Below are 12,809 nucleotides of genomic sequence, written 5' to 3' on the forward strand. Positions count from 1 at the left end.
CATGGACAAAAAAACGTGGTATGGCCTAGCCACTCTTGCATTACAAAATAAAGTGATTTGTGTACATGATTAATGATGCAGTACACACTTACATGGAAATAAATCCCATTATCTCAGTGGGGCTTATTTCTCTGTATACACGCATATAGGATTGCAGAACATGCAACATGGAAATGAGCTCTTACAGCTCAATCCTATACATTTCTACGCAGAAGTTCCACTGAGTTCAGTGGGGCTTACTCTCAGGTAAGTAGGTATAGAATTGCAGTCTAGTCATACAAAATGCACATAATGAAAGTGAACTTGACCTTTAAACAGACTAGGCTGAAAGATGTTAATTGGAGCTTTACTTCTCATGTAGTGAGGCATTCTAACATGACCTTGCCTCCAATTTCAGATTGAATTAAATGCAGAAAATGGCTGGGATCCACCTGTATTTCCCCCAGCTTCTCCAAATGTGTCCCAGAGAGTTCCCCAACCCCCCACAGCAGGTTGGGGGGGGGGCTGCAAGAGTGTGAGGAGTAGAAATCTTTGTTCTGTTTGTGCTCAGACACAATTGGATGTGGCTCTTTCACGTCATTCTGTTCTGAAGTTAACTGTATCAACGAGTTGAAAGGGATCCGGTGGCCAAGGGACAAAAATAAATCTGGAAATACATCTCTTTGGAACTAATGTTCATATTGATATGCTGTTGGTAGTGATAGATACAGCAACAATAAATAAAGGAATGAGACTCTTTTGCCCAGGTTATGTATATGCTGAAAATCATATTCCAAATCAAAAAGCTGCATTCTGTAACCTGTATAAACTATGCAAATGTATGCAGTTTTGTGTAGACATTTTTGGTTTTGAAAGTAACGGAGGGGCAAGGAGCTTTCTGTAGCGAACTGAAACTTCACCTACTGACCATGGGAAATATTTAGCTACACCTCTGGTAGATGAGATTCTGTAGGCACCTGTAGTTTCAAAACATAATCTGCGGGCACTAGGCCTAGTAGCCGGTCTCTTTTTCCTTTTAATTGAAAGCTGAGGTTCTCAGGAAGCAGAATTCTGTGTCCTGTGTCACATTCTGTGCTCCTCTGGAATTGTAGTAGAGACTCCTTGGTTAGTATATCACAGGAGGTAGTGATATACTAGAGCACATATATATTGGGTACCAGCCAATTTAAGAAAAGAGGTGCTTGTGAACAGAAAATTACTGCTCCATTTTGAGTTTCTTTTTAAGTTATGTGGCTATCTTGGTTTGATAGCTCCTAGGCTGTATGTATGTGTAGAAGAGAAAAACCTGAAACAATGTGTTTTTTAATTGGCTGTTTTGACAGGGTGGGAGGAGACTGAAACCATCTTCCCTACTCTTCTTTCTCAAAGAGGTATTTGATGGGATTCCAGCCCAAGTGGGTGGGAAACCTATGTAAAACTATTTGTGCATATGATTCCCCATCTTGCTGTGCCTAAATGGACAGGCAGCTTGTCATTTAAGAATAAAGTGTGTGTTTCTCATATTGTTGATGTGCCACAGATTACTTGCACTGATACGCATGGTCGGTAGCACTAGTAAAAACTGTAGTAGGCTACTAGCTTTTTGTGGACTTGGTTGCATGGCTGGCATGGAATCTAACTGGATCAGACTAATACATTCGGATATTTGTTTTGGTTTAAGGATTGAATCCCATTGAATCCACTTTCTTACTGAAACCAATCAGCTGTTAAGAGTGTTTAACTTTGGCTGGATCATTCCTTGAGCAATTGTGACCAGTCAAATATCTTTCAGGTATGCCCTCCCCCCAACTGTATTCTGAATGATTTACTTCCTTTTAAATGAAGATAACAAAAAACTGAAGAATTCTGTCAATCATTAAATATAGTTAGGCACTGTTTAATAAAGCGTAACCAGTTTGCTATTACTGTATAGATATTTTCTTTTCATTTCTTTCCCTCCAACATACATGAGTAAAGCATTGCTTTAAAATGTACTATCTCCAAGGTTTACATAGAACAGAGAAGTGATACGTTAAAAAATAACTTTCAAGTGCTGAATTACTCATTTTCTGAAAGGTTACCAGTAAACATAATGCAGTAATTTTTTTTCAAGTAGATTTAGGATTGAGGAATCCCCTTGATAAATGGCTAACATTGCTGTCTGTTGATCAGATAAAATGCATAAAAACAAGCAAAAAATCATTTAAAGGTACACTTTAAAAATGCATTTTGAAACTTAACTTTGCCTTAGCTGACTACTACTTTAAATAATTTATTCTGCATTGTAAACAAGGAAAAGGAGCAATCCCACAAATTGCAGGGGGTGATAGCATTAGTCATAATCTGGGTAGACCCACTGGAATTAATTGACTTGTCCATTGATATGAATGAGTTTCCCCTAAGTATGACTAACAATCATTTTTCTCCATCCTGATTGGGACTATCTGCACATGTATCCTTAGCTGGAAGTATTAGAGCCTGTGCCAACGGATTCTGCATGGATGGTGCCCTAGTCCCATCCCTGTGTTTGTGTACAATCTGTTAAAAATAAATGCTGGATCCCTGCTCATCAGTTGTTTGGGATAAGAGAACAGGAAACTGGATTCAGTCCCCCTTGTCAACCAGCAAAAAGGCTACACAGCAGTCTCCTGCTGTTGGACTGCAACAATAAACTGTTAGCAACAGCTAGATAAAACTGATCACTCGGCTTTTTTCAGGGGCAGTGGGCGGGGGAGAGAAAATCTCTGAGGTTAGCAGTAGAGGGTGGATATCCCCATTGTGCCCCGATTGTGAACATAATGGCTAGTCACATTTGGGAGAGACAACATGATCTAGACTGTCCAATAGACAGTCAGCATGACTATTAAAAGTTCCTAATAGATCACGGCCCTCTGGAATAATGTGTGGAGACACTAGTTTTTAAAAGGATTGGATAAAAGTCCACGAGCAATGGGTATAAAATACTCTTTAATATTCAGAGGCCAGTTTAAAAGTGTAAAAGCTTGGTACCCAAGTAAGGTTGAGTTTCCTACAGGTTTCATGATGCCTCTTGCACTGTTCTGACCACCAGAGTAGCAAAGCCACAATTAAGACAGCTTTTCTGGGCTTGTAGCACTTCAGACTGAAGTGGAGGAATCGCCTGAATGCGCTCCCTATGTAAGCATATGCACATAGAAAAGGCGTTATGGCCAAGAGAAAGCTAGGCTAGATTCTTGATATGATAACTTTGTATACACAGGAACTATCAAACCCTCTTCCTGAATAGTGCAATCCAGGCGAAACTGCACGGTTGCTTCTACAGGTAGGATATGAGAGGCGTTACTCCCAGCAACAAGCACTGGCAGATCTAATGCTAAGGTTAAAAAAAAATTAAAAAGCAAGATGGGGAGAGGCAAGCCTGGGCACAGTTTTATCAAGCCGTTGGGGATTGTTGCAATTAAAAGCAGGCCTTTGGAGTGGTTTTTGAACTGGTAATTATTGGTCTTTCTGAGAAGCTATGCGGAAAGTGAATGAAGGGGGGAAATCTAGCTGAAGATAGAAGAATGTGAGCACTGTAGGCCCGGTGTTACAGTGACCGGACTGGGGTGTGCTCCTTGCTCTCACTCCTGAACAACTCTTGAGTTTTCCCAAACTAGCCAGGGCAATGGGGGTTTTATGTTTTTTTATGAGCAGGGCTGCTTGTATTTTTTTCAAGCCCCACCTCCTGACATCGCAGGAGCCCAACCATTTTTTTGTTTTTCAGCAACAGGTCTTAACTTTCAGGACTTAGGGAGAAGTGCTTTAAAGGTATCCCGCCAGAAGACTCATCCCCCCCCTGCTCCCAAAGACTCATCCCTTCGCTGTCCCAGGGCTTCACAGTCTTTGGATATTTCAGGTGGTCAGCCCCGAGACCAGCAAGGAGAATTACGCAGATGGCAGTGCTTTGCATAGACTTGTGTGGGAATCAGCAGGCAATGGAAGATCAGGCAAAGCATTGGTCGTAGGTATTGGAGCAGAAGATGGGAAACGGTTTGAAAGAAGAGCCTTGTGATTTTGCAAAAGCGTAGTCCTAGAAACAGGCTCTGAACCTAGATGAAAGGGGGAAGGACGGAATATTCTGTAAGACGAGTTGGAAATTGGATGTCTGAACTCCTTTCTGGACACTGCCCTGCAATGTCCCATGTTAATTCTGGCAACAATATTCAGTGGAAAAGTGACCGAGGGAAGAAGCAACTAGTGGAAGGTTTGGTTTGAGGCAACTGGAAGCCAGTTCAGAGAATTGGTCCTCAGTCTATTGTTGGCTTAAGGCATGAAGCGATTCTGGGGAAATATTATGGGTGAAGTTGAAAGATGACTGTGTATAGAGCAGATATGCTCTGGTTACGACCTGGTCTGCTTCACAAGGCTCAACAATGAAACATCCCTTTCAAAAGCTTGGCTTTTGAAATTCGTTTCCCTTTCTAACCAAACAAACCTACATTCCTGATTTTGCCTTTACTGATTACAGACTCCCGTTTCTTTGCTCCTCACCTCTTGAGTGCAACCATATTTGCAAAGGAAAACCCATAAAACTAAGGGAAGCGGATGACTTAGACATGCCCCCCCCCCAAACCATCATCGACCACAAGAAAGACAAAAGTAATTCAGTGTAGAAACAGCCTGCTCTGTTCAGCTCCGGGGAGGAACAGGGAAGAGTCCTGAGTCACTTCGCCTTCATCTTGCAACGGTTCATTGCTGGACAGCCTGGAGGAGTCAAAACCACCCCAAGGCCAAGCTCAGATGGGCACTGGGGACTTGGAAGATGCCCTCGCTGCTCCACAATGAAGTACCAGGCACACACAGGCACAAGGGAGCTGATGGAGCCTCTGCCTTCACACTGAGACTTCCCAGAGTGACTCGGGGACCACTTTCAAACCAGTTCATTCTCTGGTTCGAAGAAGGTGGCTAGTAAACAAAGCACCCGTAAGAATCCCAGCGGCCTCTGGCTTCCAGAAAATGGGCACTTGAGGCAGGCAATGAGTTGCCTATAAGATCTCAAGTCCTCCTAATCCAAAATCTCCCCGCAGTAGTACTTGGAGGCAACCATTGTCCTGGAGTCTGAACCGCCTTCCAAAGGCTGCCAAGCGACGTCCCGTCAGAACCTGCCTGAATCCATGCGAAGGTTTTTAATCTCCAGCTCCAGCTGTTTGATCTGCACGTCCCGCTGAATCGTCAGTTCGCGGAGCCTCCGGATTTCTTCCTGCTGCCGGTAAAACATCTGCAGCAGCTGGAAAGCAGAGGTTTCACAAGTCACTATGCTATCTATATCCACCACGATTTTTTAAACTGTCTATTTGAAACTGTATAGATCAGCGGTGGCCAAGCTCGTGACTCTGGTAAGACATTTTAAGAGGCCCTGGCAGCCCCAAAGGTGAGTGCAGCTAATTAATTAATTAATTAATTAGTTAATAATTATACCCTGCCCATCTGACTGGGTTGCCCCAGCTTGTGCAGTGCTGAGCAAGCCACAGCCATTGAGAGCAAGACACTGAGTGCTCCAGAAACAGGAAGGAACGCTCTGATATTTCCCAAGTGCTGGTGAAACATCCTTTTCTGTTTCCAGGGTATGCTGACCTGCTCCTAATGATGGTGGGTTGTTTAGCTGTAGCCGTGCCAAAACTGATCCCAAGGGTATGATGGGAGAGGTTTCATCTCTCAAGACTAGGGGGAAAGAACTCAGTATATAAGAGGCTTGAGAATTTTACAAGTTTCCCTAAGTATGCCAAGTTAATGAGCCTTCATTAGTAATTTTAAGATACGCGAGTTCCTCCAAAGGAGTGGTGCCCAAACCTCCCCCTGCCCCATGAACCACTTGAAAATTGGCGAGGGTCCTGGCGGACCACTAAATGATTTTTCTGCCTCCTGTAGGAATTGTAATGCCCTGTGCTAGATGCTGTAGGAGCTTTAATCCTATTTTATTTCTTGCATTGCATTTTGTTGCATTACAGTTAGAATTCCACACTGACTTTTTTCTCGCTGCTTCCTCCTGCTCGCTCTTTTGTGTTGCTAATCCTCTCCACAATATTCAATGGCTTCCCACCCTGTTACTTCTGACATGTCCCACTCACCTGGATGGACCATCGGTTTCTAAGAACGATGGAGCAGGCGCTGTGCCTGCCGTCCTTAGCAGACACAACACAGACCGCATGAATGAAGCTCAGCTGCAGATTGGAAGCCCCTGCTCTGGAGTATTGAAATTATCTCAGTTCTGGGAGGTGGAATGGCTCTGTATGGGTGTGATATATGTGCAGTCTGCGTGGGCATGAGCCCCACTGGAGGGCGGGCAGACTGTGAATGTGGGTCTTGGGTTGAAAAATATTAGTGCCCTCCCCACCCACCCCGGTAGGGCTGGCCAATGCCAGCTTTTCAACAACACAGTGTATCACCAGCCAAACAGTGCAGTCTGGTGATATACCGCAATGTTGGAAGAAAGGAGGCATTGGCCTCTGCCCGCGAGACACCTGGTGAAACTGCCCCAGCAATCACCTAGAGAGCTGAGGAGGTTTCACCCCGGCTTGCAGGCTGGGACAATGCAGCTTTTGTTTGCACAACTCAGCTGGGGAATCAGGAAGGTTCCCCCTCCCCACCTGAGATAGCCCCAGTGCTCTTGCGGCTTGCCAACAAGCGGGGCAAGCTTGCAACTGCGCTCCTCTCATCTGAGCAGTTTCACAGAGCCCCCACCCCACTCCACCGTCTGCTTGCAGGAGCCAGCGCTGGGCTGGGGTCTCCTTTAACTGCTCAACTGAGGCAAGGGCAGCTGCAGAGGGAGGAACAAGCTGTATTGGCACCTTGCCCAACTGGGCAAGCCCTCACTCCTTGTACTGCTTTGCACACCCTGAGAAAGGGGACTTTCCTTGCTCTGGACTCACAGCTAGCCAATTTCCAGCTTAGGTAAAGGTAAAGGGACCCCTGACCATCAGGTCCAGTCGTGGCGACTCTGGGGTTGCAACGCTCATCTCGCTTTACTGGCCAAAGGAGCCAGCGTACAGCTTCCGGGTCATGTGGCCAGCATGACTAAGCCGCTTCTGGCGAACCAGAGCAGCGCACGGAAACACTGTTTACCTTCCCGCCGGAGCAGTACCTATTTATCATTTTATCTACTTGCACTTTGACGTGCTTTCGAACTGCTAGGTTGGCAGGAGCAGGGACCGAGCAACGGGAGCTGACCTCCTCACAGGGATTCGAACCACCGACCTTCTGATCGGCAGGGCCTAGGCTCTGTGGTTTAACCAGAGCAGCGCACGGAAACACCGTTTAGCTTCCCGCCGGAGCGGTAGCACCCACTTTAAGCTGCTCATCTTGACTTGCCAACAAGGCTTCTTCTCTCTGTCAGACAATCATACCTCGTTTTCTGTTTTGGGCGGAGGACACTCAAAAACATCAAAGCCGTTCGACAGCCCGATTTTCCTGTCTTCTGGTCCCCTCTCCTCGGCCTTCCAGTACCCCCATCTCTCTTGCACCCTACTTGGCTTCTCAATGATGTCTGCCACCCGGGTCTGCAGCTGGGCAGGCTCTGTGGCTTCCAGCACTGCCTCCTTCGCAGGGAGTGGTGGCAAAGAGTTCAAGATGACGGAGCCTGGTCTCAGAGACATCAAGACGGGGCCTGCGGGCAACAGGAAGGAGCATTTGACACAAAGATCAGGAAGATCAGAGGATTTCAGAACAGACTCACAGAGGTTTTTAGAACCAGGCCAGTGAATGACAGAAAGAAGCAGATTTCACTCAGTCCAGTAATGAAGCCTGTGAGGACTGATATACTATGCAGTAGAGAAAGTACACACGACTAGGGCTGGCCGATATCAGATTTTCTTTTTTTCTTTTAATAAATTTTTATTAGTTTTTTTTAACATATCATTTTCAAAAGTACTTAAACATATTTTACATCTTATACAGTTTTTTTTTTACTTCCATCAATCACATCTGAAAATTTTCCAATCTATTCACTTAATATACATTTCTTACTTTCACTGTTACATTTAAATCTCATAACTAATTTCTCTATTCTTTCTCTACTTTGCAATGTTTCATATGTTCCTCCTTACAAAACTTATTGTAGTCCTATTAGCGTACAGTGGTACCTCGGGTTACATATGCTTCAGGTTACATACGCTTCAGGTTACAGAGTCTTTTAACCCAGAAATAGTGCTTCAGGTTAAGAACTTTGCTTCAGGATAGGAACAGAAATAGTGCTCTGGAGATGCGGTGGCAGCAGGAGGCCCCATTAGCTAAAGTGGTGCTTCAGGTTAAGAACAGTTTCGGGTTAAGAACAGACCTCTGGAACGAATTAAGTACTTAACCCGAGGTACCACTGTAATTTGTTGGGCCGATATCAGATTTACAACATTGTGATGTACCACCAGCCAAACATCCTGATATAGTGATACACTGCGATGTTGAAAAGCGGAGGGAGGAACAAGTTGCATTGGGCCTAGCTCCATGAGGCACCAGAGTGAATCTGCCTCAGCTCTGTCGGTGGAGCAGCGGCTGCTTCACCCCGGCACCTCGCAGGGCCGAAGCCGATGCAGCTCGTTCCTCCACACACCGGGCCTCTGGCGGCGGAGAAAGTCCCTCTGCCGCCAACGCTTGGCACACTGAGGGAATAACGAGCTGCATCGGCCCCAGCAGCTCGCTCCTCCCTCAGTTTGAGGGCCAAAGCGCAATGGGGCCCTCAACCGGCGACGGTACAGCGTGGGTGAAGGTGCCATCGCGCTCTTGCCCTCAAACTGGTCCTGGGCGAAGTATCAATACAAAGTTTTTTCCTCTCATTTTGCCCAATTTCTTTGGCTAGGCCAAAAGAGAATGATTCTTCCATGCACCAGAGCTCCAAGGACTCAAGCCTTGGAGACTTAAGACTCAAGCCTTAAGAGACTGTCTCAGGTGACCGTTACACATTCACTGCAGCAGTGCAGGGCCTACATTTCGGTAGCTTCATCTCTCAACGTTGCTCATGCTTAAAGCAGGGACAAGGAATCTCCAGACCATGAGCCAAATTTGGCTTGCTAGGCCTCCTTTGTCCCACGAGGTTGTTTCCCCTAAACCACATCTGCCTGCCCGATACCTGTCATCCACTGATGTCCAGTGTTGGGTGGGTACCAACATGGCTGCAAAGGAACTACTGAGCATATGATGAGCTCCTTAGCAGGAGCAAGGTGTGCTCGTAGAATTGCAAGGGATCACTAGGGTCATCTAGTCCAACCCCCTACAAAGCAGGAATTTTTTGTCCGACATGGGGCTCGAAACCACAACCCTGAGGTTAAGAGTCTCATGCTCCACCGACAGAGCAGTTTCCAGTTACACCAAGTGGTTTCAACAGAAAGCACTTGTCACTATAGGAACAGCAAAGCCAGGCAGGAGGTGGGGAGGACAGTGAGAAATATGGGAGGTTGGCGCTTGAAGGGCATCTTGCGCAGGGTCCCCATTAAAACCTAGCAATGCTCCTACAGGTATGTCGCTCACCTGATCCTCTAGTTCTGCCGTTAACACGATGCAGACCAGAGAGAGGAGGACATCATTTTGATTCAGGCCCTTTGAGTCTCACTGACCTTTATTACTGCCGCTTAGCCATTCTTGTGCCGTCAGGGCTGGCTGGGCCCCAGCTGTCATCGGGTAGATGTCTTCCTGGTACGATTCAGACTGCAGAGAGATACCAGAGCACACTGGCTTACGTCTGAGCAAGTGCCGCACCCCTCCCCCCCCCCAGCCCTGTTTAGAAGCCACCCGGTGAAAGCCAGGAGAGATTCACTCACCCGACGCGGAACTATCATAGACACCGGCTCTATCAGGTACTTGGCTGGGATCAGTTTGTAGAATCGGAAGATCTCGCAGGAAGAGACATCCAGACCCCTCTTTGGCATGACACCTAAAGACAGGGGAAGCAGGGAGAAGTGTTATGGCAGTGTGAAACTAGACATGCACTGGCCAACACTGCTAATAAAACTGGCAATTACCACAATCCCGTTATGCAAATCTGTGGTGTGACTGCATTCGGAATACTGTGAACAGATCTCGTCGCCTGACCTCCAAAAGCTGGAAAAGGTTCAGAGAAGTGCAGCCAAAATGATCGAGGCATTGATAAAATTATCAATGGCCACTAGCCATAATGGTCATGTTCTGTCTCTACTGCGGGAGGCAGTAAGTTTCTGAATACAGCGGACGCTCGGGTTGCAAATGTGATCGGTACGGGATGCATGTTCGCAACCTGCAGCGGCGCGTCTGTGCACGCGCGGGTTGCATTTCGACGCTTCTGTGCATGCGCAAAGCGCAATTTAGTGCTTCTGCGCATGTGCAACCGCCGAAACCCGGAAGTAACCCGCTCCGGTGCTTCTGGGTTTTGGCAGGTCCGTAACCCGAAAAAACGCAACCTGAAGCGTCTGTAACCCGAGGTATGACTGTACCAGTTGTGAGGAAGCACAAGTGCAGAGCTCCATTTCTGCTTACAAGTTTCCCACAACATAGAATCATAGAACTCATAGAATCATTCCAACTCTATGATTCTATGATTCTAGGGTTTGCCTCTTACGTCTTTACCTCCCATCCAGCACTTACGACACTGTCTTTCTCCAACCATTGCAGAACACACTGCTTCCCTCTCTGTGCAATTTTTTCTCTCCCATGCAACTCCTCCTAAACGTTGCTGCCTCTGTCTCCAACCTGATGTGGGATCACCAGGGAGCAAGTTGGAAAACTCTCCTGTCTCTTTAACAGCCACTCCGTTTTTCTCTGCTGGTCTCACTGCCTCACCCTTCGTTTGCTTTGCGGCAAAATCTACAGTAGCAAGCGGGAAGTGACTTGAGTCAGGAAAAGCCCAGAGCTACTGTTGAGAAGTGTTGGGATGCAACTCAGCTTGCAGTGGAGGCTGATGTGTTTGCTTGGGAAAGCGTGGGAGGAAGAACCTGTTTTAGACTGTCCTTTCCAACCTACGTAATTGGTGCTGACCTTCTCTCAGGCGTTAGACCTCTCAGGGTTGCTGATCTCATTTCCTAGGGCTTGTTGAATTTTTCAACTTCCAAATTCCAAAATGAGGGGTTCTGAAAAGTTGCAGCATGACTTGGGGATTCAAAAGATATTTTGGCTACGTGAATATAATTTAGAATCATAGAATTGTAGAGATGGAAGGGATTCAAAGGATCATGTGTATTGCAGGAATATACAGCTGTCCCATTTGGGGATCGAACCTGCGACCTTGGCATTATCAGCACCATGCTCTAATCTACTGAGCTATTCAGTTTTGCTTGGGAAGTAAAACTGTGTAAAGCTGCATAGTAATCATTAAAAATGACTAAGTACTTGTAGCTGTTATTATTATTATTATTGGGCATTAAATGACATTTTCAGAAGGTAAAATTAAAAATTCTTTGGTTTTCCAAAAGCAGTTTTTGTGCTTCTTCACCAAACATAGACGTACCAAGCTAAATGTTGTCCGATCACAAAAAGAATAGCGGGTTTGAATTCCTCACATACAAAAACATATTTTTAAGACCCTCTCACTGAAGAAATTTGCAAAAATTAAATTCACCCCCTAAAATGACACACCCTGTTCATTTCCTCCTCCTTTGCTTTCTCCTTGAGAGAGGTGAGAGAGGAGACTCCACCTTAGACCCAGAGAACCAGGATCTTTTCTGTCAAACATGCATTTCCTGTAATAAAAGTAACTTTCTTATTTTCCTAAACTCAGAGTCTCCATGTAATTACACCCAGGGCAAAGTGTGCTCTTCCAACAGTGATTCAGTATTAACTTCTGTGGAGTGTTTTAACTAGAAAATGCCAACAGCTACAACCTCCTCCTCTGCAGCTGGGGGGCTGTTTAAAGAGACTGAGGATTCGGCTGGGCAAAAATAAATAAATAAATAAATAAAAATAATGATAATTATTATTATTATTATTATTATTATTATTATTATTATTATTATTATTATTATTATTATTATTATTTATTTATACCCCGCCCACCTGGCTGGGCTTCCCCAGCCACTCTGGGCGGCTTCCAAAAAAAAAAATATTAAAATACTCTAATACATCAAACATTAAAAAGCTTCCCTAAACAGGGCTGCCTTCAGATGTCTTCTAAAAGTCTGGTAGTTGTTGTTCTCTTTAACATCTGGTGGGAGGGTGTTCCACAGGGAGGGCGCCACTACCGAGAAGGTAGCCAAGCAATCCCTCCCCTTTGCACCCCCAAGAAAAGGAGGTCTGTTAGTTGGAACAGAAAATGGTCGCTCTATGGTGCAGTTGCATATTCAGATGGAAGCTTCATGTGTTTAAAGCCTAGTTAAAAGACACTGCTCCCCCCCCCCCGCCCGGGAACTCTGCTGGGAATTGTAGCTTTGTGAAGAGCTAAACTACAGTTCCCAGGATTATTGGGGGGAAGCCTTGTATGCTTTGTATGCTGCATACACAGCTAAAGAGTGGACGGGGGCGGGGGGGGGGGAGAAAGGCCTCTTAGAATGGTATTTTTGAACAGCCTGAAGTAAAGCAATAGTTCTCTGATGAAATTCCCTCAGTGGCAAAAGGGAAGCGGCGAAAGGAAGAACCTCAGCCACATTGCACGGCTGTGACAAAACTGAAGGGAAGGAGGAACAGAGCGAGGCCCGTTATCTTCCCATGACCAGCTGCCTCTTGCCGTATCGGTTCTTCACGGACACCCCTTTATCGCACATCACCAGCAATGAAAATGGCTGCAAGCTCACCGATTCCTTTCTGGGGCAAAGGGGAGCGGTACTCCATCAGGTAATTTAGGTATGGCTTCTCCGAACTTATCTCGTAGTACCTGATGTTCCCATCGCCCTAGAGATAATGGGAGAGACAAAAGGGCAGTG

The 12,809-nt window shown here is 45.9% G+C and overlaps 1 protein-coding gene across 2 annotated transcripts in view; it reads right to left on the bottom strand.

The window, feature by feature from the left end:
• Positions 1-1,855: 1,855 nt before the first annotated feature.
• The window catches only part of CORO2A (coronin 2A), a 67,316-nt gene continuing 56,362 nt past the window's right edge, over positions 1,856-12,809 (bottom strand). For both annotated transcript variants that reach the window (XM_081176610.1, XM_081176611.1), the window contains exons 8-12: positions 12,681-12,777; positions 9,744-9,856; positions 9,540-9,630; positions 7,341-7,600; positions 1,856-5,224 (exon numbers count right to left, since the gene is read on the bottom strand). In XM_081176610.1, coding sequence (XP_081032736.1) covers positions 5,093-5,224; positions 7,341-7,600; positions 9,540-9,630; positions 9,744-9,856; positions 12,681-12,777 — 693 coding nt within the window. In that variant the 3' untranslated portion in view covers positions 1,856-5,092. The remainder of the gene's footprint in view (positions 5,225-7,340; positions 7,601-9,539; positions 9,631-9,743; positions 9,857-12,680; positions 12,778-12,809) is intronic.

The sequence above is a fragment of the Podarcis bocagei genome (assembly GCF_964188305.1).
Source record: "Podarcis bocagei genome assembly, chromosome: 17".
Taxonomy (NCBI): domain Eukaryota; kingdom Metazoa; phylum Chordata; class Lepidosauria; order Squamata; family Lacertidae; genus Podarcis; species Podarcis bocagei.